Here is a 24281-nt window from a genome sequence, read left to right as displayed (position 1 = left end):
CTCCTGCTGAGTCTCTCTTCTTTGTGTGTTTCCTAGGGGAGAGACGCTTTCCGCTGGAGAAGCACGAGAATCTCCTAACTCTCTACCATGAGGAGGGGAATTCCTCTCTCTTGGTGGGAGCAGAAGGAAAGCTCTACTACTTTGACTTTGAGAGCTCCAGTAACCATAAGGTAAGGAGGCTTTACAGATGTGCATGGCTTAGCCTCCCAAGCTCACTGTGAAGTCATTCAGGCACATTCTCCCCATTGCATAGCTAGGGAAACTGAGGCACAGGGCAGGTTAGTGACTTGCCCAGCCTCCTCCAGCAAGTCAGGGGCAAAGCTGGGAAGAGAAGGCCAGTGTCTCAACACCCAGCCCCGTGCTTTAATCCCTCTGGTTAACCGCCCTGCACAATCTATCTAGGGATCTGACCAGCCAGTGTTTGACCTCTGTATTAGCGATTCTGATATCACATACACTAGCCAGTAACATCACTGATGATGGAGACCAATGGGGTTTGGGCTCTGAATTATACCATGGACTGGGCAGTGGGAGCTTGGGTGATGTCTTCTCCAGTTGTCTCCATGCACTTCCACTCCCCACAGGCAAGTTAACCCCTGAGGGATCAGGCACAGACACCACTCCTCTTGCTGTCATACAAATGGGCAGTCTGGTTAACTCTCTGAAAACCCCAGTTCCTCTTACCACTCCCTCCTCTACCCAGCCACTGATGCCTACTCACTTCCCCCAGCAAGAGACCTGAGCCCTTCCTGACATCCCTCTGACAGCATCCTGACCTGAGCCCACTACTAGTTTCCCCCAGCTGTGCCCTCCGCCCACCTGCGGCCCCGCTTCTACCTCCATTTATCCCAAACTGCCAGACCCGGCCCAGAACCGGCCCAGCCTTCCAAGTTCTCCCAACACCACAGCTTCCACGTGGGAACCATTGGGAAAGTGCCGACTATCGGTGTTGACCCAGCCAGGCAGCCACCTCATCTTCCTGGCCAGCTGAGTCCGTGGGTGGCACACGGGTTCACCGAACTTTGCTTGCATTTGTCATTCACTTCCAGACAGTTGTTTAGCAAGGGGAGGAACTAACCCATGCTTATTCCTTTTCTCTAGGAGGACTTCCCGGAACAGGATTCAGGAGCCTGCCAAAAACCAGTAAGTCTGGAGATCTCACCAGGTGGATTTAGCTCTCTGAGAAATATCAGAAGTTTTCCAGATAGCCCAGAGGGGCCCTTATAACTCTCACCTCCGCTCTGTTAGCGCACCTTTTCCATTCAGCGGTAGGACTCTTAAGCCACCCAGCGTAGAAGGAACTTTGATGGACACTTAGAGTAGGGGGACCAGGTAGCAAGTGAGAAAAATCAGGATGGGGAGTGGGGTAATAGGTGACTATATAAGAAAAAGCCCCAAATATTGGGACATCTGGTCACCCTAACTTAGAGGGGTGGAGGATGTAGGCTTAAGTCAGGGGGAACAAGGGTCAGAAGAACTGAGGGTCAGGGTGGGAAATTTTGGCGTGACGGGGGTGAACAGGAGACATGAAGTCACCAAATTCCATTAATATGCGGATTGTATAATTAGGAGATTGAGTCAGTTCTGTGCTATGGGGTGGGGGTGGCTGAGAGTCCCACACTGGAGCTCTGGAGGGTGTTCCAATCCTGCTGTCCCCTTCCTGAGTAAAATTCTCTGGCCTGTGTTGTATCAGGAGGACAGCCGATGATCACGATGGGGAATGGTTCCTCCTGGCTTTAATACCCAGAAAAATCCTGGTATCCCCTCCGACTTAGCGGTGTTATCAAGGCTCGTAAGGTTGGGCCTGGAGCAGCTGGGATTCACTAAACCATCCACCATGGCTCATGCACCCCTTTTTCTTTTCCAGGAGGAGAAGAAGAACTACCTGACTTTCATTGGCAAGTACCACGACATGCTGTTGATATGTGGGACAAATGCTTGCAAGCCCACCTGCTGGAACTTGGTAAGCCAGGGAGTTTGATGCCAGGGAGTTTGTTGCTCAGCCTGCAGGTGAGCAGGTCTAGAACCTGGTCACCTGATGCTTAGTCCAGTGTCTTCTCCATTGGACCTGGGGTTCTGTCCCCACTCACCTGCCTTATGACCAGAGTAAATTGCTCTGCCTGTCTGTACCTCAGTTTCCCCATCTGTCAAATGCAGATGATGATCTCGCTCCCCTTCCTTTGCAAAGTGCTTTGAAGCCTATGTGGGGAAAGCCTATATGAAAGCTGAGTTTAATAGTCCATGACAGAACTCACTCTCTGCTCCCACCTGGGAAATCCGGTCTGTGGCAGAGGACAGGCAGGATCGCACATCTCTAGTGAGTAACAGTAAAGGGGAATTTAGGAAAACACCAGCCAAGTCAATGCACTTGTCTGTAAATGTTCCTTCAAGTTAGCTTTTGATGCCAGAGTTATTCTTGGAGCACGTGACCTGACCCCCCTCGCCCCCTAGCCTTAACTCACAGGAAACACCTTTCCTGAGCTTCCTGGTGCACCAACCCAGTCTAGCTCTGCATGAGACGGCCTACAGCCAGAGCACATGCCAGGTCCAGATGCGGGGGGGGGCGGGGGGTAGGTAATCTCTTGTCCCAGAGGGGACTTAGAGCAGATGTTGATTGCTTTACTCTGCTGGGAGAATACAACAAGGTGCCAGAACCCCTCCTACCAACAATGACTCTTAATTGTTCCCTCTGCCCTCCCCAGGCCGATCGGAATAAAACTGAAGTGGCTGCGCAGGGCTTGGCCCCTTTTGTGCCTAACCAGAACTCCCTGGTCCTTGTTGATGGTAAGTCCAAATGCTTGTGTCTGTTCTTCGGCCCGTAGAACCGCAGGGCCAGGTCCCCAGCTGGTGTAATACTGAAGTCAGTAGAGTCATGCTGATTTCCACCAGTTGGGTGGCTGGCCCAGGGTCTTTGGCTTTGCCTGTTTATGTGATCGTGTTCCTGGGGGAGGGGCTTTGGGGGAACGGTGCCGTCTCCATGCCGTGCCAGCGCTGGTCTGTAAATTGGCCTGGTGCTGGTCAGAGGACAGGCCTTAGATCTCTGTGCAGGGGAGAAGCTCAAGGTGGAATGAGCATGAAGTGGGCATTGCCCTCTGACCAAGAACAGGGTGAAGTCGTGGGCCCCCAGTGCAGGGTCAGTCCCATTAAGTCTAGCGTCAGAGCAGCTGAAGAAGCCCAGCAGCGAGGGAGATGGGATCCCCTCAGGAGAGGGTGAGCCACCTCAGGGTTGGGCTAGAGCTTATCTCTGGAGCAGTGTGAGGAGGGAGCCTGGGACTGTCCTGCCAGGGTTGGCCAGAGTCCATGGTGACGGGCAGTAACCCTGCAAATCCTCCCCTGTCACTCATGCCCAAGCTGCTGGGCAGTCTGGCATTGCCAATGCGTCATCCACTTGCCCAAAGAAGGGAGGCCGGTGGGTTCTCTTGCCATCGCAGGGGACCTGGCCTCATCCTCCTCACCCAGGCAGGCATACAAAGCCCTTGTGATCGGCTTCCAGGGGCCAGTTTTCATTCCGCCTCATTTGGGGCCCTTGGTTTTCTCCCATCCCCACATCTACCTCTCAGCACTGAGCATAGGCGGCAGGTTTGTATAATTTTTGGTGGTGCCCAAAATGGTGGTGCCGCCCGCCCCCCACTCCCACCCTGTAAGCCGCTATATATATTTTATTAAAGAGTGTAAACATGGACTGGAAGCCGTAAAGCCGTAAGCATTTAAGTGCAATGTTTCTCTTTGTTGCACAATATCACTATGAGAAAAATCTATTGTTGATTATTAGTGGTCCTACAAATCAAGAATTTGTTGCTGGGATAAAATGAAGCTACAATGCAGCGGCGCCACGAGATTACAAGGGTCAATTAAAAGTGGAAAGTCAGAAGCAGCACTTGCCTGCCTCAATATACAGTATTGTATTTTGTTGCACCTGTTGTGACGAAGTGAGAATGTTCTTAATGTTTTCTCTGAATACTATGTGGGTGCCTCAGTTTCCCCTGCAAGGTGCCAACTGAAGGTGTTGGGGACAAAGAGAGCAGGTGGCCTCCTTGTCCGGAAGAGACACAAAGGCCAGAGGAGGGAGTGTCAGTTTGGAGCTGGCTGGGGAAATGGGGAGAGGCCCAGAACTTGGGTCTGGGCTCCCCACCCCTCCAAGATGGACCTGACTGAGGGGTCCTGTTTTCTGTACCTACAAGCTCTGTTTTAGACTGTGTTCCTGTCGTCTAATAAACCTTCTGTTTTCCCGGCTGGCTGAGAGTCATGTCTGACTGCAGAGTTGGGGTGCAGGGACCTCTGGCTGCCCCAGGACTCTGCCTGGACAGACTCGCTGCGGGAAGCGCATGGTGTGGAAGCTCATGCTGAATGCTCAGAGGTCAGACCCAGGAAGGTGTAAGCTTCTTGTCCTGGAGACAGTATGCTAAGGGAGAGGAGGCTCCCCCAGAGTCCTGACTGGCTTTGAAAGAGTGGTTCCAGAGCATCCCAGCATCCCCTTCCATACCGCACAGGCACTAACACTCCCTCCTCTGGCCTTTGTCTCTTTTCCAGGCATTAGGAGGCCATCTGATCTTCGTTCTCCAACACCTTCAGTTGGCACCTTGCAGGAGAGCGGCCCAGGCCATTAGTTGTCCAGAGACAGGGTTTCGGCCATTCTCTGTGCAGACACCATCACACTGGCCCTCTAGGGCTCTACAACAATCACACCCCCTTATCCCACGATCTAGATCCTTAAGAAATGCATAGGGGAAACTGAGGCACCCACACAGTATTCAGAGAAAACATTAAGAACATTCCCACTTCGTAATACCTGTATACGACTAGTTATATACTTTAAAGGGTGTAAAATAATCAAGTATTGTGCTAAACACAATGATACTCCAAACTGACCACCAACTTTAAGTTGTGTGTTTTTCCCCTCAGGTGAGGGCTCTGGGGTGGGGATGGGGATGAGGGGTTCACAGTGCAGGAGGGTGCTCAGGGTTGGGGTGCTGGGGGTGCAGGCTCTGGGGTGGGGCAGGGCTGGGGATGAGGAACTTGGGGTGCAGACAGGCTGCCCCAGGGCTAGGGCCAGAGAGGACTCACCCCCCCCACTGGCAGCAGCAAGCTCCACGGGAGGGACCCCTCCTCTTCCCCTGCACCACGGTCACTCTGCACCACGGTCACTGCACATGCTCCTAGGGCCTCTCTCAGGTCCAGAAAGCCCACTCACCTCCCCTATGGTGGGTACCGGGGCAGGGGGGTTTGCCATCACGTGTGGCCTCCCCTGCTGCTGCCCCTCACCATAGCCTCACTGGGGATGGGGCTGCCCCTTGCCCAACGTGGGGCAGGACTGGGGACTACAGGCTGGTGGCTGTGGGGTGGGGGGGGGTAGGGTATCACAAAATTCACCCAAGCCCCAGCTGCTCAGGTCTAAGAAGCCCCCCTCCCCGGTGGCGTAGCCAGGTTCTAACATCAGGGGGAGTGAACACATAAAAAAAGGCGCCACCCGACATATCAAATTACTAATCAGGTAGTAGGGTTTACAATGTTATAACAAGAGATTATGCTATTACCATTATCTAGTCAACTTGCACACTACTATTTTGAATTGGTGATAATTCACAGAGAGAGAAAGAAGAAAACTGAATTTAGAGAATAATTATTAACCAGATTCCTGATTATTCACTAGCCACTTTGCTCCAGTCCATAGCACAAAGCACCATAAACCCAGTAGAATCTGTCCAAGAGACTATTCCCCTCAAATTGGCATCTGCTACACTTCCCCCGCCCCCCCCCCATTCCCAGTCACCACTATTCAGGAGATAGCTAAGTGAAAAGGTGGCATGGCTGAAGCATTTAGCAGGCAACTGAAAACTAGTATAGAGTCTGTACAGTCCCTGAGAACGCTGCTTAATTCTGAGCCCTGGGGCTGCAGCTAGTCAGCAGTGAGACTGAGGAGACATAACTGGCACCTTAAAGCACATTTACCCCTCTTTCCTTCACAAGCTGCACTGAGCACAGTTTCACAGCCCAGGGTGCAGCACTGGGGTGGGGTGGGGGTAAGTACAGAGGGGGGCAATAACCCAAAGTCGCTCCTTTGCCTCCTGGTCATGCCGCTCCCTCAGCCCCCTCCGCTGAAGAGAGACCACGAGGAAAAAACATCCCGCACCCCCCCTTCCTTCCTTCTCCACCGGCACAAGCTGAACTTCAGAGCCCCCTTCCCTGCCGCTGTGCAGGGGGGCTGCGCTGCCACCCCTTCCCCTCCCCGGCAGAGCCCACCCTGTCTTAGGGAGCCGCCTCCTCCTCCTCATCCCCAGGGAGCCCGGCAACCAGCCGATGCTGCCTGCAGCCCCAGAGCCAGTGAGCTGGGCTGGGGATGCGGGGGGCGGTGCGGAGCCCAGAGCCAGCCAGCGGCCACACGCAATACCAGGCTCCAGTCTCCGAGTCCAGAGCTCAGTGCTGGCTGCCTGGAAAGTGGAAAGGCGCCACTTTTGGAAAATGTGCACAGAGGGGAGCAGCCGCTCCCCCCAGCTATGCTAGTGGGCGGGGGGGAGGGGTGGCGGCAGCAGAGGCCGGTGCCCGCTCCAGGCATGTCCAGGGGAGAAACCCAGCTCCAGATATTGGTGGAGCACAGCCCCCAGCCTTGAATATTCCTGGTGCTCAGGCACCATGAGCCCATATAACCTGCCGCCCCTCGCACTGAGCCCTATGCCCAGGGGAGAAGGCAGTGGAGTGGGGAGCTCATCCCCATGCCCCATCCAAGGCTGCTGTGAATGCCGTTCGCCCCTGAAACCTTCCCCTCCTCTTCTGCCCCTGGGAAACCAGAGCTGCTTCCATGGCTCTGTTGAATTGTTTCTTTCCTTTGCTAAGGGGCAACGCTGCTGATTCTGGCCCCCAGGGGACAAGTGTCTGTATCCAAAGCCAGCCCCCCTCCCCATCGCAGCTGACAGGGCTTGGCCCAGCGCAGAAGCCATGGTGTGAGTGGGCCTTGGAGAATGAGCTCTTTGCTGATATAGGCTGAGCTGGCACTACCATGACCCAGGCCAGGCCTGCTCATTGGATCTGAGGGGAATCCGCCCTCCAGGGTTATCAACCCAGTTCCTTTCACCAGTGCTAGATCCCTTGAGGGGAAAAATACTCCCCAGGCGAGTATTGGCAGAACTTTGCAGTATTTGCAGAGTCGGCTGCAAACAATCTTTCCCATCTTGCAGGCGAAGCCATCTATTCCACCATCAGCTTGCACCAGCACAATGGGAAGATACCCCGCTTCCGCCAGGTCCGAGGGACTGGGGAGCTCTACACCAGCGACACAGTGATGCAGAGTGAGTATGGCAGAGAGCCCCTGGGGGTGCCTGCCAGGCTAAGCCCAGCAGGAGGATGATCTTGGGATGTAAGGGTGTCTCCACCTTGTTCTCTTTCTGCAAGCCGTCCTGCATTCTCTGCCCCCCTACTGTACTCCTACCTGCTGCTCTGGGGTTGCACTTGCACAGGGTCAGGAAGTGGCTTGGGACAAGTCTTCAAGCGCAGCAGCAGCATGCCAGGGGGTGGGACTGTGGCAGGCAAGGCAGTCTCCTTAGGTAGCCGTGGGGAGGCTGCCGTACGTAGAGCAGAGGAAATCAAAGCATTTCCTGGCCTGCTCTTTTCAGCACTGAACAATAAGGCGTCCTTAGAGTGATAAACAACTTCCACCTGTTGTTTGGCCCCAGCCATTGCTATCAAACAGGGAAACAGCAGCTAGACCCCTGCTCTAGCTGCACTGGGGAAGTTATCCCTGTAATGATGGGGACTAAAATGCTGTGGGCAGTGGCTGCAGAGGAACCGTTCCTCTAGCGTGAGGTTCGGGGGGGGTTGGGGAAAACAGAAGTAGCTGTGTAAAAAGAACTGAAAAAACGGACGCAGCATCCTGTATCTGAAGCCGGAAGGAAATGCAGCTGTTTAATTGGCCTGCCAGCTGCAATCACTGCCTGTCCCATGGCAACAGAGCAGAGAGCGTCAGTCGCCCATCTGGCCATAAATGGGCACCTGGTGGAGCCCAAAGGCTGCTGTTCCTATAGCTCCAGCCAGGGGCCTGGTAATGAACCCAAATCTGGAAAGCATCCTCTTCCCCCCCCCCCCCCGCCCCCCCTGCTGGTGGATTGGCAAAGGGAAGTCAGGGGTTTCCCACCTGGCGAGGGGATTTTATCCCCCTCACAGATGAGGGCCAAAAATGGCAACAAGTCAAGTGCAAACACAGAGCCAGCAGAAGCAAACAAAGCAGATGCTCCCAGGGCATCATGTAATCAGGTTCTTCCGTGCTGGGGGACACGAAGTAATGAGCCTCAGCGCTCCCCTCCAGCTGACTTCATGGAGCCCGGGAGGTGTATTAATAGGGCTCTCGCATCATTACCAGGCTTCCGGACTTCCCCAGTTAAACACAAACAACTGCAAAGCCCGCTGGGCCTCCTTTCCATGCCGTGGCATTTCCCCCACGCACTCAGTTGTCTCCATGGAACGGGTTTCCTTCCATGCTAACCAGCCTAGGGACTCGACTGAGCTGGACTCCAAAGCCTTGACATTTCAAGGAAGCTGCAAAAGGCAAGATCCAGAGTCTTAAACCAGGGTGTTGGAACGGGGTAAGCCCCTGATGAGTGTGTCGGGGTGGTCTCTCTTTGTGTCTGATCTATAGAGGATCTGAGTTGGTTTCAGTTCCTGGCTTTGTAGCATGGCTCTTCAGCTCTAGCTGCAGAAGTAGAAGTTCACTTGTTTAAGTCCTAGAGGTCCCTGGTTCAATCCCTGGCGATGGGTTGTCACAGATGCCCTTGTATTAGGAGAGATTCTTAGGACATGTCTGCTTGTCTGTCCCATTCTCACAGCTCTTCCTCCTCCATTCCAGATCCAACATTTGTGAAAGCCACTGTCATCAAGCAAGATGAGCGCCATGATGATAAGATCTACTATTTCTTTCGAGAAGACAACCCGGACAAGAGTCCTGAGGCCCCGTTAAAAGTCTCCAGAGTGGCCCAGCTGTGCAAGGTACAGACCAGGCAGGGTGGCACAGGCAGGGTGGGTTAGAGAGAGTGAGGGAGCCAATGGCATTGCCTCCATGAGTTCCCCTGCTCCTGGGAGCTGGTGTGGCCATGTGGTGAGGAGGTTGCTGTGGGCATTTCAAAGCAGTGCTGGAGGTGAAGAGAGAACCTGGCTGCCATAGGTCATATTTTGCTTGTAACCATCCCCTGATTTCTGACCTGCCTAGAAGTGAAGTGCTGGAAGGGAGTAAGCTGAAAGGATGGTCTGGTGGTCCAAGGTGCAGACCAGGGCTCAGGACATGGCTCTGCCACAGACTTCCTGCTCACATGCTGTGGTGATGGGGGGGGGGCATGTAAGTACGATAGATAGATAGATAATGGAGAGCCATTCAAGGGGCTGGGCGTGTACCAGAGATTCCCTTCTGCATCTCCCTCCTCTGGGATGGGCTCTGAGGCTCTGCTGTGTCCCCCAGGGAGACAAAGGGGGCACCAGCTCCCTCTCTGCTTCCAAGTGGACCACCTTCCTGAAGGCCACGCTGGTCTGCGTCGACCCGGCCACCAAGAGCAACTTCGACTTGCTGCAGGATGTCTTCATTGTCCCGTCAGACAAGAACTGGAGGGAAACCAGAGTGTATGGACTCTTCTCCAACTGCTGGTGAGTATCTCGGCCCACGCAGGTCACCGCCTTAGAGCTGAGGGGAGGGGTGTTCAAAGGCACCTCAGGAGCTGGCTGCTAGATAGCTGGTCCACTCACCCCAGCTCCCTCCTAGCTGAGAGGGAACGGCATGAGACAGAAAGCACATGCTCCTCTGCTCCTATTTGCCACCCGTGGCTTTATTCCTCACACCATCAGAGAAGGCAGCTTGTGGGCCCAACCCTGGGAGGTGCTGAGCACCTTCATCCCCATCAAGGCCCCAATCCCTTGCAGGATTGGGGCCCTGTGATGGGGTGTACCAGGCATTCACTGCCCCGTGTTGGGGTCGCCAACACCTTGGTGCACTCTGCCTTCAAAAGGTGTCCTGCTGGGAGGGAAGAGCAGCGAGTTCGGACAGCTAGGGGCTGCCTAGAGAGGCCTCCCATGATCAGCTGCAGTCAGAACCAGTGAGAGTTGGTCCACTAGTGCCTAGAAGGGATGGGAGCAGGCAAAGGCCAGCAAGCCAGATAAAAAGGGCTTGCTCCCCCTACTAGGGCCAGTTCTGGGTGAAGGCAGGATGGTTTCCATGTCTTAACCTAACCCAAGTAACTTGGCCCACTCTGGGTCCTAACCTTGATAGTCTTTCCCTTCGCTCCCTGTAGTATTTATGTTATGGGCTATTTTGTTTTTCTGTAATCCTGGGGTGAGCCCTCTCAGCGGGATGCCTAGCCCTTGGGTGTCTGCTTCTTCTTTCCATCCTGTCCGTTTCTCTTGCTTTCTCCCAGTGTGAGTCAAGACTTTCAGGGACACATCTTCCCAGGGATGCACAGATGGTGAGGCCAAGTGTCAGCTCTGTGACAAACTATTAACTCCAGGGTTAACATGCTCCTGCCTGGCGCTTCCTCCAGCAATCCCTGCTCAAGGAATCTTGCTTTGCACTCTCCCCTTGCTGTTTTTCATTGTGGTGCTTAATGCTGCTGATTTGAGACACGACTGAGATGCGCAGGACATGGGGTGGGGGGGAGAGAAAGAGAAAAGTATTATGGGAGTGGCTAAAGGCTCTTCTCAGAGATCAGAGTCCCATTGGGCTAGGTGCTGAGCAAACACTTCTTGAAAAGCTGGTTTCTCTGTGAGATCCAGGAGAGAGACCCTGGCGATGCTCGCGTTTGCATGTCCTGAAATTGGCAGCACTCTCCCCATTTTTACGAGCATGCAAGGCAATTAAAGCCTTTATTTTCCCTGCCTGCTGGTCCATCAGGAGAGGCTGTTGTATTGACAGCAGTGTCATTGGACGCTGAGGTAGCGGCATGCTGAGAAGATGCTAGTGGTATGGCATTTGCTGCCACATCACAATGTGATCCTATTGTGTAATGGGGCCGGCTGCCACCCAAGTGCCCCTTCAGGCTTCACTCTGCAGTTCTACCCCTGCAGGAGCCCTGACCTTCCTCTTCCTCCTCAAAGCAGACTCACTTGCTTTGCTGCCGACTTCCCATGTGATCTTGAGCAAGTTACTTAATTTCTCTGTGCCTCGGTTTCCCATCTGTACAATGGGGATAACAACACTGCCCTTCCTCCCAGGGGGGGTTGTGAGGAATCCATTAAAGACTGAGAGGTTCCAGGAACAGGGCCATAGAAGTACCTAAGATAGACATTCTTCCCTTGGGGAAGAGAGAGACTTCAGCATCTCTGTACTAAGCACAGCCCTGGTACCCCTGCTGTTAATTTCAGTGGGAATTTTGCCTGAATCACGGTTTCAGGTTTAGGATGTCCTGGCTAATATATCCTGGCCCATATGGTTACTAGTCCACTGTCACATGGCTTTGACCTGCTGCTTCATCCCTCCATTCTCATTGGCTGAGATGTATTTGGGATATAGTTAGAAGTGTCCCTATCCATGGTTATGTAATAAACCTCCCCCCCCCACCCTCCCAGCTTGGGAGAAACCATGGCTAAGAATTTGAGCAGTAGCAGAATGGCAGCCAGGCCCTCATCCTAGTTTGTTCCGTTGCTTGTAGGGGGTACTCTGCCGTTTGCGTCTACACCATCGGTGACATTGACACGGTGTTCCGGACATCGAAACTCAAAGGCTACACTAAGGACATGCCCCACATCCGTCCTGGACAGGTGAGTGACAGCGGGCATTCTGGGTGGGTGGTCTGATGCTTAAAGCACCGGGAGGCGGAAGATCTGACTTGTATTCCCAACTCTTCCTTGGGCAAGTCCCCTCATCTCTCTGTGCTGCTTCTGCTTCTCCCCCTGTAAAATGGGGGAAACTGATTAGTTCTAGTCGCATGGTGCCTGGGGGGCCAGTGCGGGCCCAGGAGCCCATGATGCTAGGTGCTGTACCAGGGGTGCCAGAACAAGGAGGGCCAGGGGGCCATGCCCCCGCCCCCACTTTTAAAAGTAGGAGGGCTATGCTCTCACTTCTGACGTAAGGGCGAGCAACAGGAGGAGGAGAGGGCAGAGAGGAGTGAGTGGGAGGCGAGACCTCGGGGGGGGGAGGGTAAATGGGCAGTGAAGGGGCAGGGCCTCAGGGGGGTGCTTGGGAGGGCCCCCCCCCACACACACACACTTTTAGGGCACTTCCTCCGAGATGGTCCCTGCCCCAATGAGCTTACAGTCTAATTCCTGGCCAGGTGATAGTGGCACATTTCAGTCCTTAATGTATATAAAGGGGGGTAGCTCAGTGGTTTGAGCATTGGCCTGCTAAACCCAGGGTTGTGAGTTCAATCCTTGAGGGTGCCATTTAGGGAACTGGGGTAAAAATCTGTCTGGGGATTGGTCCTGCTTTGAGCAGGGGGTTGGACTAGATGACCTCCTGAGGTCCCTTCCAACCCTGATATTCTATCATTCTATGATATAACAGGGCTGGATAAGACTATGACCACTGCATGAGAAGATGGGAGTGATTGGCTCTCTGGTGCCTCAGGCTGTTAGCGTGTCCCCATGGGGGTCGGGGGACACTGGGTGTGTGTGACTGACATCTCTGGAGCATTCGGGATTGCAGCCGCTGCAGAAACCACGTTCCCTCTCCCCAGTTAGCTAATGCCTCCCTGGTGGGAACGAGGGACGGCCTCTGAAATATAGGCTGCTTGTGCCTCTTGGAGACAAACCTTCCAGCCCAGGGGGTGGGTGGCATGGTAGTTTAAGCCCCTTCTGCACACTCCTGGGTTTGGGCTGTGCCAGGGGCCGAAGTTTAGGCAGCCCACCCTGAGAGGGCTGCAGTGCTGCCTAGAATTGCATTAGAGCTTTGTGCTATGGCCCTGCTTCCTCCAGAGCCTGCTCCCCAGGCATGCCCCTGGCACCAGGCATCGAGGGTGGCCTGTGGCTGCTTTACGCCTCAGCTGTGCTGCGGGAATTCTCCCCAGAGGCTTTTCTGCTGAATAGAGAGCACAGGTGCCTGAGCACATCCCTGGTAACCAGCTTCCTCGTCCCGGGGCTCCTTTGGGGAATTAGCAAGGGAGATGGCTCACCCTTGTCTTGGTCTCCCTGTGGATCTGGATAGCCCTGATAATGTGGTGATGGTTTTTCTCTTGGCTCAGTGCCCTTGGGGCAGAAATCATACCCCTCCTGAGACTTTCAAAATAGCTGACCTCCACCCGGAGGTGGAGGAAAAAGTGCAGCCCGTTGCTCCAAGGAATAGCCCCCTATTCCACAACAAGAATCACTACCAGAAAATCGGGGTGCACCGCATCCAGGCGAGAGATGGACACACCTACAACATCCTCTATTTGGTGACAGGTACTGACCATTTTTCTCCACCTTTTACCCTCAGGACCCAGGCAGGGCAGCCCCTTCCGGAGCACTGGACTGGAACTAATCCATGGCCATCTAGGGACTCTGAATTTGTCCCTGTGCTACACCCTATGGCCACTGGGAAATTTCCAGTGACTGCAGGAATAGAACGCATAGCAGTCTGCTCCTAAAGCATTAAAGGAGAATCTCCATGAGCTGTTAGCAATATAGGGCATATGCCACACAGGTAAACAGTTCCAATTCCATCCTGTAGCTGGAATCGGTATGGGTGTACACACATACACATCCCTACCTCTAGCCAGTTCTTTACAGCACACCCTGATATAGAAGACCCTGTGCTGGAAGCATCTGTATTTTATAGTTTGTGACTAAGTGCAATGCCCTGGTTTTACTTGTTGAAACAGGGCCCTTTACTAAATAGCAATCACATGCCCCATGCTCAGCTGGTGTAAATGGATGTAGCTCGTTTGACTCCTTCCATAGTTGGCTTCAGTGGAACTAGACTCACTTTATACCAGCTGAGGATCAGGCCCCTGTGGAGGCTCTCCCTGGTACTCTAGATTTGGCAGTTCAGAGCCCCGGTACCTCTGGGCTTGCCACATCAGTTATGAAAGTAAAAAAAATTGCTTGAGCCCCAGCACCTCTTTCATTACAAATGAAGCGTTGCAAATGCCCATGTTCTGGGTGTTTTCAGCAAATGTCTGCATGGGGAAGCTGGCAGTGGCTGGCAGGCATATACCCTTCCTGCTGCTTATTGTTTGGGCCTTTCAGTACAGAGCTAGGGTTGGTCAGCCTGGCTTAGGGTGACATAAGAACCTTTTCCCCATGCAAAGGCCCAGATCCAAACCCTCTCCCATCTCCCCCTTTGAACACTGGGGCTGTGCCAGGGTGCAGCAGCTCAGAATACCCATCGTGTGTGTGTGTGTGTGTGTGTGTGTGTGTGTGTCCTCCAAGTGCTGGCCTGCCTTCCCCCCACTGAGCCACTTCTGAGCTCCTGCCCTCTTGCTGTCACAATCTGGTCTGCTTCCTCCCTGGGGACAAGGCATGGCAGAGGGGAGAGGTGGGCACTTCCCAGAGGCCAGTGGGGGAGGAGCGGAGGTTCCCAGCAGGGAAGGTGGGGTAGGCTAGGCTGTCTCCCAGTCCTGCCCTATCCTGCCCACCAGCAGAGCATCCACCCGTAGGGCTGATTGGGAATCTTTTTGGTCAAAAACCGCCAATGCTTCCAAACAGAAACTGTTTGCGAAACAGGGTCAGATTTGATGAATCTCCCAACTTGACTAATCTTTGGGGGAAGAAAAAACTTTCACAAGTGTTGAGATGTTTCATTTTGATGTTTGTGATACCAAAAAAACCCCACTCTCCCATCTCCGGTTGTCCTGTTTGATTTAGAAGTTTAAGCTTGGAGCAAAAAAGGGTTTAAGGCCAAGGTTGAAACTGAAACGAAATCTTTCGTTTGACGTGGGCTGAATTTTGGTTTTGGTTTGCGAATGTTTTTGAGATTTCAACTTTTTGTCCCTCTCTGAGATGGGGGAAAAATGTCCAAAGCCTTGAAAATACTGGAGGGATGAGAAAACAGTTTCCCACGTAGCTCAATTAACTAGTGGCTTCCAACCACATTCCAGTCGGGAGGATGTAAAACACCTCCAGATTCATCCAAATCCCAAGGGTCGAGAAAAGTCTCAGGACACAGAACATGAGCTTTGGCTCCCTAACCCTGAAACATGTGGCTATTTCTATGAACACTCATATCCCCATATTTCCCTCTTGTGCTTTCCGTTCCCCCAGGATTTCCATAGAAACCTCCAGCCAGCACTCGCTCCCTCTCCCCAGTTTCTACTTGCTGTTCTATCATTTGAGCAGCATGGGAGCTTTCCAAAGGTGGGTGTGTGGGGGTGTGTGTGTGTTTGTGTGTGTGGCTGGAAAGTTTTATTGGTTGGTGATTTTTGTTTCACTGTGTAAGTGCCCTGATCAGCTCCACGTTGGCAGATGTGGCTGGATCTTTGCCCACCACAGACCCGACTTTCTGATCTAGCCAATGCCCTGAGCCAAATGCAGAGAACTATGTCTGACTCCAGAGTCCTCCCAATTCCCTATTAGAGAGGTTTGCTGCAAACTGTCATACTCAATAGATCAGAGCCCAGCAGGGTAGAAAGGATGGTGCCTAGCTACTTTTGAAATCTGGGCCTTAGTCTCTCTGTGCCTCGGTTCCCCATCTGTACAATGGGAATAATAGCAGAGCCCTGCCTCATGGGGTGCTGTGAAGATAAATACATAAAGGATTGTGAGGCTCTCAGATACTTGTGCGGCCCCCAATATCCCAGTACCTAAGCTAGGTGAATGGATAGAATGTTTGTGATTCCGCATCATCATATGCTCAGGACTGAGCTGTCCCATCCCCATGCTTCCAGTATCACAGCCTCTCCTGAGCCCTCTCTGCAGCATCGCATGCTCTTGCTAGTCTCAATGCTCGGGGTTTTCTTTAAAGCCCCAGCTCCTGGAGTCAGGTGATCATTGTTTTAAAGAAAAAACTTTTACATGTGAATTTCAGCTTTCTAGCCCTCCTGGTTGCAGAGAAGAGCTCGAAAGTGGGACCCAGCAGCAGATTTTTTGTTTTTGTTTTGTTGTTTTTTTTAAATGGTGGTGGTGGCAATACCCTTGTGCTTTCCTCCCCACCCCCAACCCCTCTGTCCCTGCCTAGGAGCATCAATGGGCTTGGGCATGAGGACAAGAGACAGAACCAGGGCCGGAAGATCATTAGCTTTGGAGGTGGCGCTCCGTTCCCAGCACCCCTCCCCAATGGCACAGCGACCCCATAGACTGAGCCTGGGATTCCTCCCTCTGGCAACAGTGTCCTCCCAGGTGGTCTGGTTGCTGGCAGTGTTTGGGAGCACTGCCCGGCCCCACTGTGCCCTGGGATGGCCCAGTGCGGCATTGTCAGTTTCAGTGGGCTGTACTCTCCAGGGTCATGCAGGTGCTGTAGGGGCAGGATCAGAGGGTGTGCAACCCTCCGGCCACCTGTGACATAGGACAGGGATATCTGTATTCAAACAGAAAGGGACAAGAGGGTGTGTACTCCTCCTTTTCCCCCAACCTGATGTGATTCATGAGCAGGAGGAAGAGGCCAGACTTGTGGTCTAGTCAAATTCCCCTAGATGGGGAAAGATCTGGGTTGGGTTTATTTTCCTTTCCGTGGTGTTAAAGGGACAGTCACACCTTCCTGCTCTTAACAGCAGGGCCTCCTCTCCCAGTCTGTGAGAAGTGGCAACGGGGAACCAGCTCCCAGGGGCTGCAGAGTATGGAGCTGAGCGCACTCAGTGACAGGACCAGCCTTTGTTGGCTGTGTTTCCCATGGTGCTTTTGCCCTGCTGAGCCCTTTCTGAAAAAGCTGCCATTGTTTTGCCATCCGTAGCAGCAGCGGGCAGGGCTCTGGAATCAGCCTCTTGCGGGAAGCTCCAATGGGCTGCTGGTTCCTGTGACTAATTCATGCCAAGCTTCGCAAAGAGGGCATTGTCTTCCCATGCAGCCTGAGACGCTGCAGAAAAGGCAGGTTCTGCTTTTAGACCCAGGACCATTGATCTTGACCCTGCTTTTTCTCTCCCCCACTCCCTGTGTAGCCCTGGCACCATCCTCCTACGCTTCCAAGTCTCCCTGCTTTGTGGGCTGACCTGTGCTCTCCTGTCTCTTGCAGACAAAGGGTATATCCACAAAATGGTGGTGATGCCGCACGGCGTCCTGAACATCCTGGAGATCCAGCCCTTTCAACAGCTAGCTCCCATCCTGGCCATGACCCTGGATCATAGAAGGGTGAGTTCCTTCCTCCGTCGCTCTGCATGGCCTCATCCTGGCCCCCCGCAGTGGAGAGATGATGTCTGGATGGCTGCAGCCCACCTGCAGTGATACAAGCAGCAGAATCTAGGCACCAGACTTGGAAACAGCCTGGCTTTCCTATCAGGGCTCGGGTTGTCTGTATCTTGGAGCTGCCTCCAGCTTCCCATAGGATTGAAGGACATTTCTCAAAATCGGGGTTCTCAAACTTTTTTTGCTGGGAGCCCCTCTGACGACTCCCCCCCCCACACACACACACACAAAAGATTGACGACGCACTCCCATACCATGCCACCATTCCTTCTGTGCTGCTGCTGGTGGCGGTGCTGCCTTCAAAGCTGGGTGCCCAGCCAGCAGCCACTGCTCTCTGGCCACCCAGCACAGAAGTAAGTGGCACTACCGTGATTTCCCCCCCACACACACACACACTATAGGCTTGTGACCCCCTTTTGGGTTGAGACCCCCATTTGAGAAACGCTGCCCTAAGTCCTACCCAGAGTCCTGATGCCACCTGCTAATTGTGGGCGAATCACTCGCGCTCCCAAGGGTCAGGTGCTAGCCATAAAGGAAGGGAGAGAGACACCTTAAAATACCTGATCTCCAGATGTAAAGTTCCCTGGAATTGCTCCTTGCTGGGCAAAGACTGCCTCCCAGACGTCAAATCAAGCCCCTGAGCACTGGGGATTCCAAGCCACTTTCTGGAAGAACAGGGATGTTAATCCCAGGGCCCAGTTTCCAAATCCCAACCTGGGTAGCTGCAATTTCAGCTTCCTCTTGCGGTTCGAGTGGGATGCTATGTTCTTCTTCACTTCCCTGCTTGTTGTGTAGCATCGCCATGCTGTCTATTGTTACACAGCTGCGGCGTTCCATCCCAGAGATGGCTGCATTGCAATGGTAGTGATCCTTGGTTGGGCAGGTATTAGCCCCTTGAGAGCTTTGGGAGCTTTTGGAATGAAGAGTATTCTGTGACTAGAAGGGGTTCAGGAAGGCGCCTGGTGTGAGGAACGGCTGCTGGAGTAATAGCTCTGCCTTGTTTTCCCCGTGCAGGCAAAGCTGTATGTGAGCTCGCCGACCGAGGTGGTCCAGTTGCCCATGGACATGTGCGAGGTATATAACAGGAGCTGCGAGAGCTGCGTCATGGCAAAGGATCCTTACTGCGGATGGGCAGATGGGAAATGCGTCTCCATTAACACTAACCTGTACGTCTCCCTTTGATGCTCACTGTTTTATTGCTTGTTTCTGGTGTCAGTGCTGGTGACAATAAACACACCCTGACCCTTAACACCCCCTTGCTTTCCCCCGCGCAGGCATAAAGTCTATCCAGACTGCAAGCACCTGGTGGGATCCGCTCAAGCTGCCGACCTCGAATTACAATCTAGCTATCTTGGGTCCCGGAAAAGTGAAGCTGCAGTGGTGGAAGCTTGGAGCGCTGGCTTGCCCCACGAGGAGCTCCCCAGGGTACTGGGCGGGTTTGGACAGCCTATGAGAGAGCTCGCCCTGCTGCAGCTTCACTGCTCCAGGATTAACGCTACCTTGGGTGTGTCTGCTTGAGCTGCAATCACACCCCTTGACTGCAGCATAGAAGCTGACCTAGCCATGCTAGCTTTTCCTCCGGAAAGCACTGTGTCCCATTGGCCACGATGCTGGCTAATCCTGAGCCTAGATAGAGCTTTTACTCCCTGCTTTAAATGCACCCGCTTCTGGGGTGGAACGCAGCAGTGCCCAGCAATGAGAAGGGGATGATACCTACCTACCTCTGCCTCAGCCTGAGAGACCCGTATTCGCATGGGGCCAGACAATATAGTGATATCAAAGTTAATGGAGCTGCACCAATGAACCCCAGCTCATGCTCTAGCCCATTGCTCCACAAGCAGTTGAGATCCTTGTGTACATGGAGAACACTTACCTTCCCAGGTGTTACTGGGTGTAGTTTCTCCCATGGAAGAGTGCAAGGGGAGGGGAGAAGTATCACAGCCTGAGCTGTTGAGATCTACCAATGCAAACAGCACTAAGTATTACTAATGGCTTTACCCAGACTGGCACTTGGCTCTCCAGTGTGGTTATAACCTGCTTTACTTGTCCTCACAGACAAGAAGGTGATTTGGTCACAGTCCTGTGTACACAGGGCGGTCAGCATGGCCTAGCAGCCGCAGCACTGGATTGGGACTTTGGAAACAAAGGTTCTATTCCTGGCTCTGCCTCTGGTTTGTGGGGTGACCTGGGGCAAGTTACTTCCCCTCTCTACCTCAGTTTCCCCATCTGCAAAATAGAGATAATGGTCCTGTTCTCCTTTGATAAAGCATTTTGAGATCTACTGATAAAATGCCCTAGATAAGAGCCAGGGATTAGTGTTGTTTTTGTAATGTAAACAGGCTCTAAAAGACTGGTGCAGAGTGAATGTGTGTGGTGGAGATTATTGGACATGGTACAATGTGTCTCTCTCTCTCTCTCCCTTCACCAGGGAGGTGGGCCAGGAAGGAGGAGGGCCAACTCTGATCCATAGGAGAGAAATCTTCAAAGGCCAGGAAAGAAATCCAATATAAACAACTCAGTGACTTTTATTTCTCTGTTAATGGTTGTTCCCACTTCCCTTCTATTCAGGACAATGCTACAGAATGTGACCCTGGAGTCCACACCGGAAATATGTACCCATTCGGCCTTCAGACAGCAGGAAGGTACTTTTAACGATCAGCGCTGATCTTTGATTTCTAGAGCCACTTGCTCTTGGGAAAAGTCGGGCGGTTGGGGCACGGGTAGGGTATGTAATTAATGTCTTGGGAAGAGGTTTCTAATACACACTTTTACCTTCCTTGGGAGGATGGTACCTTGTAGGTACCTTCGCTGCAGAGTTGACTCAGGCTCTTTCCTGGCTGTTGCCCCAACTCCCGTCCCACTAAACTCTCCGGGTTTAGTGGTGCTTTGCACCCAGGCTAGGTGGCTCGGCAGGGGGTGAAGGCTACTGCTTGGGGGCTGCTTTCGCTGGCGCTGGTAACCTGCCCACTTTGCAGTGAGGATGCACCTGCGAGTTGGTAGTCCTTCACTGCCTTCCCCAAATCCACCTTGTGCCCAGCAGGACAGACTCCCACAACTCACTGGGAAGAATCAGAGAGAGACTTAGCTCACTGCAATGCTAGGAATCCTGGAATGGGCCCCAGAAGTCCTAGCAACCCATGGGGGAGCACATCACCAGTGAGGATGTATTAACACGGGCAAGGCTTTGCAGTGACTGCTCACACCTGGCGTTAGGTTAACCCAGGAGTACTGATCTCTCTTCTTCCCCCCCCCCCCCCCCGCTAACACTGGAGTGAAGACAGACCCAAGAGTAAGCGCTATTATGCGTAAACTGCTCTCCCCTCTGTGGGAAGGGGGACTGAAGCTACTAAGCAGCTAGTATCTGCAGTCAGGTGAGAAGGACTGAATCTCACTCCTGTTATGTGCAGGGTTGTGTTAATACCTGTCTGTAGTTAAATAAGGTGATGGATTCACAGCCCCTAGCATTTCATGGCACGAAGCACAGTGCTAAGTGAGGCCACTGAACTTCCTCAGGACTAGAGCTCAGCTCCTCCTGTTCTGAAAGCACAGGCCCCTGCCACTTGAACTAGAGAATCGCTATGAGCAGTATAGAGTCTGAGACACAGGTCTGATCCACTCCTGCCCAGGAAAATGAGGCACAGCCAAACTAACCACTATACAATACCTGAAGTCAAAGGAAGCTGGAGTCAGACGACCCTGTGTACAGCCCCCATGATCCATAGTAACCCTTCATCCCGCTGTTCTCAGCAATGGTTCCTCACAGCTGCTGTAAACCCAGGTTCCACATTCCCTTCCTGCATGCATGTCTCCTGCTCCACTGATAGCAATGGGAACTCTGCAGGCACCCAGCTGGCCCTGACTTATTTCAGGGGGCTGCTGGGGTTGGACAGAGAGGGGCCTTTTTCTCCTTTAAAATCTGCCTGGGTGTGGTCTGGGGCCTTTTAAAGAGGCAGGGGGGAACCTCCAAACCCTGGCCTTGCAAAGCCCATTGAAGTCCATGGAAATGTTCCCCTCAGATCAGGCTTGTGTATTCAGGTTGGGTGGACATGCAGAATAGGTGGGTGGGTTGAGACCTTCTCCCCACCCCACCCCCATGAGTAAGGGGAAACATGTTAGTTTCATGCCAGACCATGTTTTGGGGACAACCGTCTCGCTTCCCCTCTCTTGCCAGTGGACAGCCCGGAGAGCTACCGGAACGTCACTGTGGCGCTCTTCTCCCGCTACTTCCTGCAGTGCCCCACCGAATCCCACGCCGCCACCTACATGTGGCACCACAATAGCAGCCGCATCCAGAACTGCAGCTCTACCCACGGGCCCTGCATCCACTTCATCAAGAACATGACCTATGACCACTACGGGCGCTACACCTGCATCTCGGAGGAGAATGGCTTCTCCCAAACCCTCGTGAAGGAATGGCTGCTGAAGCAGCCTGTGCCCTCCCAGACTTTGAGGCAGAGCAGCCAGGCTGTGGCCACCTCCCCCTCCTTCTGGCTGGGCTTCCTGCAGATGATGGCTCTTGCCCTGCTGTTCCAGTGAAAGGGTGGGGTGGTGTCCACACCCCTGGGCCAGGACTCACCATTTGGACTACTATTGATCCTCTTCAATTTCTTACCAGCACCTGAGCAAGGAAGGGATAGCCCCATCCCAGTGGCTGCTCTCTGGACATTCATCTTTGTGTACCTTGGCCCCCCTCTCAGCTTCGTAAGTGGCATCCCTTCCACTCGAAGCAGATGGATTCCATCCCCCACATGTCTGTGCCCATCGAATCCATCATGGCGGCTTTATGCCGGAAGGTGTTTTAGAGACACTGAATGGAGGGGATGAAACCAGCCCAGATCCCTCTCCTGATTCCATGCAGCACAGGAGCTGAGGCCACCAAAGAGAGGGGGCAGGACGGGACTAAAGCTAATGCCACCAAAGAGTAACATGGGGCTGATCTGACTGTCTAGCGAGGGAGGGATGTGCACACAAGGGAAGCTAGGCTCAGGGGAGAGGAAGGGGGCAAAATAAAGGAGAGCAGATTCATGGTTTGGGACAGGAAGATGCGCAGGAGGTGACATAGCCGGGAGGCAGGGAATGGAGGGGGCTGTCAGGGAGGAGGGGTGGAAGAGATGGAAAGATCATTTTAATAAGTGTTCTGCACTAGAAGAGGAAGGGTCTGCAGATCGGTCACCAGGGGGCCAGGGGATGGGGAAGGATCCTGCCTTGGTGTTTCTCTGCTAAAAGGGAAAGGCAGAGCAATTGATATAGACTGCAACATAGGCGCTGACTCCGTGGGGGCTGGAGCACCCACGGGGAAAAATTAATGGGTGCTCTGCACCCACCAGCAGCCAAGCTCCCCGCCCTGCCGCGCGCTCAGGGGAGGAGGTGGCAGCTGCATCCCCGCTCCTCCGCCTACCTCCCAGCTCTTGCTGCCATCAAACATCTGTAGCAAGCTCTGGGAGGGAGGGGGGAGGAGTGGGAATGTGGTGCACTCGGGAGGAGGCGAGGCCGGGGCAGGGAGGGGGCGGAGTTGGGGCAGGGACTTTGGGGAAGGGGTTGGAATGGGGGCAGGAGAAGGTGGGGTAGGGGTGGAGTTGGGGCGGGGCTGGGTGCAGATGGGGGTCGAGCACCCACCGGCGCCAGAAGTCAGCGCTTATAGACAGCAGCAGCCAGTGAGGCAGGGAGAGTGCAGCTAAGCAGGGACAAGATTCAGTCGGGCTGCACCAGGGGGGATGTCAGGTGAGGCGCACACATACAGAGGATGAGCTTTATTTATTCATGCAGTTGTCCTGGGTGCCTGCAGACTCTGGGCAAGTGGTGAGGATCAAGGCTGGGGGGGATCCACCAGAACCACACATCTTGACGGCTTGTTGGTCTTGTCTAATGCTCTTGTTGCTATTATCTATTCCACTCCCAACCTGCCCAGGCAAGTCTCCAACAGATTCCTCTCCTCTCTAAGGGTATGGCTACACTCCCATCAGACACCTGCTGCTGGCCCATGCCAGCTGACTCCCGCTTGCAGGGCTCGGGCTAAGGGGCTGTTTAATTGTGGTGTAGACCTTGAGATCTTTGACCGTCCCCCTTCACAGGATCCTAGAGCCAAGGCTCCATCCGGAGCCCAAATATCTACACCACACTTACCCTAAAGCACTGTGCAACTCCAGGGCACTGGAGATTACTCACCAGAAAAGGAGATGTTTCTCTGACCCCTCCCAAGAGTGTGGGAGAAATGCATTTCAGGTGTGTGTGTGTGTGTGAATATCTGCATGTGAGAGCAGATCATTTGTGTGTGTAAATCCAGTAGCTGAGCACCTCTATGTGAATGTTAGTTGATCATCTGGGTATATAAGTGGCTGGTCACCTGGATGTTACAATCATTTGTGATTGATCTGTGTGTGAACAGGTGCACCTGCAATAGAACTAGAGCTAGACCTGAGCCCTATTAAGTTCTGCACTTCTCTTGAGGTCAGGGGGCAAATAGCTCTGGCGTCTTGTTGAGCCCTGCACAGTGAGAGGAGTTAGCCACAAAGTTGAAAGCTGTGTCTGAACCGCCCCAGAGTAGAAAATAGCCTCAGATCTGGGGGTTGTTTTGCATCCATCTCTATTCAGAGGTTTGGTTCCACTCTACTTGCTTAACCTTTTGTATTCAGTTTATACACTTGACTTGTGATTTACCCTAGCAGAGGATCTGCTCAATGGCTTCCTCTCTTCATGATGTGTGCTGGATGGATGGATGGATGGATGGAGACCAGTCTCCTAATGGAGGGAGAAGACTGGAGTTCTCCCCGCCCCCCGAGTTGATTGTCTGCTCATTTCCGCTCAACTAGTGAGATAAGGATAAACTGTGAAATAAGCAGAATCCTCCTTGGTCAGTTTCCTGGGTGTTGGCCACCCAGCCATGGAGCATATTTTGCTGCACTACATTTTCTGATATTCGCAAACCCTTTCTTGCATCGTATACACTGGCTCGTTGCATCCTTTCTCAAAGCACTTTAGTATCGTAATGATGTGACTATTAAAAGACCTATTTATTATGTTTCCATGTTAATTTTGCATCATGTTGTAGAAGGTGATTTTTTTGTTAA

The 24281-nt window shown here is 53.2% G+C and overlaps 1 protein-coding gene across 1 annotated transcript in view; it reads left to right on the top strand.

Annotated features, from left to right (window-relative positions):
- Positions 1-22725, top strand: part of SEMA7A (semaphorin 7A (John Milton Hagen blood group)) — a 55326-nt gene extending 32601 nt beyond the window's left edge. The window contains exons 2-14 of the mRNA XM_034782835.1: positions 37-170; positions 1102-1143; positions 1868-1963; positions 2703-2784; positions 7173-7283; positions 8834-8973; positions 9440-9621; positions 11616-11724; positions 13143-13341; positions 17045-17160; positions 18229-18380; positions 19783-19856; positions 21386-22725. Of these exons, the coding sequence (XP_034638726.1) occupies positions 37-170; positions 1102-1143; positions 1868-1963; positions 2703-2784; positions 7173-7283; positions 8834-8973; positions 9440-9621; positions 11616-11724; positions 13143-13341; positions 17045-17160; positions 18229-18380; positions 19783-19856; positions 21386-21750 (1802 nt within the window). The 3' untranslated portion in view covers positions 21751-22725. The remainder of the gene's footprint in view (positions 1-36; positions 171-1101; positions 1144-1867; positions 1964-2702; positions 2785-7172; positions 7284-8833; positions 8974-9439; positions 9622-11615; positions 11725-13142; positions 13342-17044; positions 17161-18228; positions 18381-19782; positions 19857-21385) is intronic.
- The last annotated feature ends 1556 nt before the right edge of the window (positions 22726-24281 follow it).

Source organism: Trachemys scripta, chromosome 10, assembly GCF_013100865.1.
Source record: "Trachemys scripta elegans isolate TJP31775 chromosome 10, CAS_Tse_1.0, whole genome shotgun sequence".
Taxonomy (NCBI): domain Eukaryota; kingdom Metazoa; phylum Chordata; order Testudines; family Emydidae; genus Trachemys; species Trachemys scripta.
The sequence above is the reverse complement of the archived record's forward strand: the minus strand, read 5'-3'. Positions and strand labels throughout refer to the sequence as shown.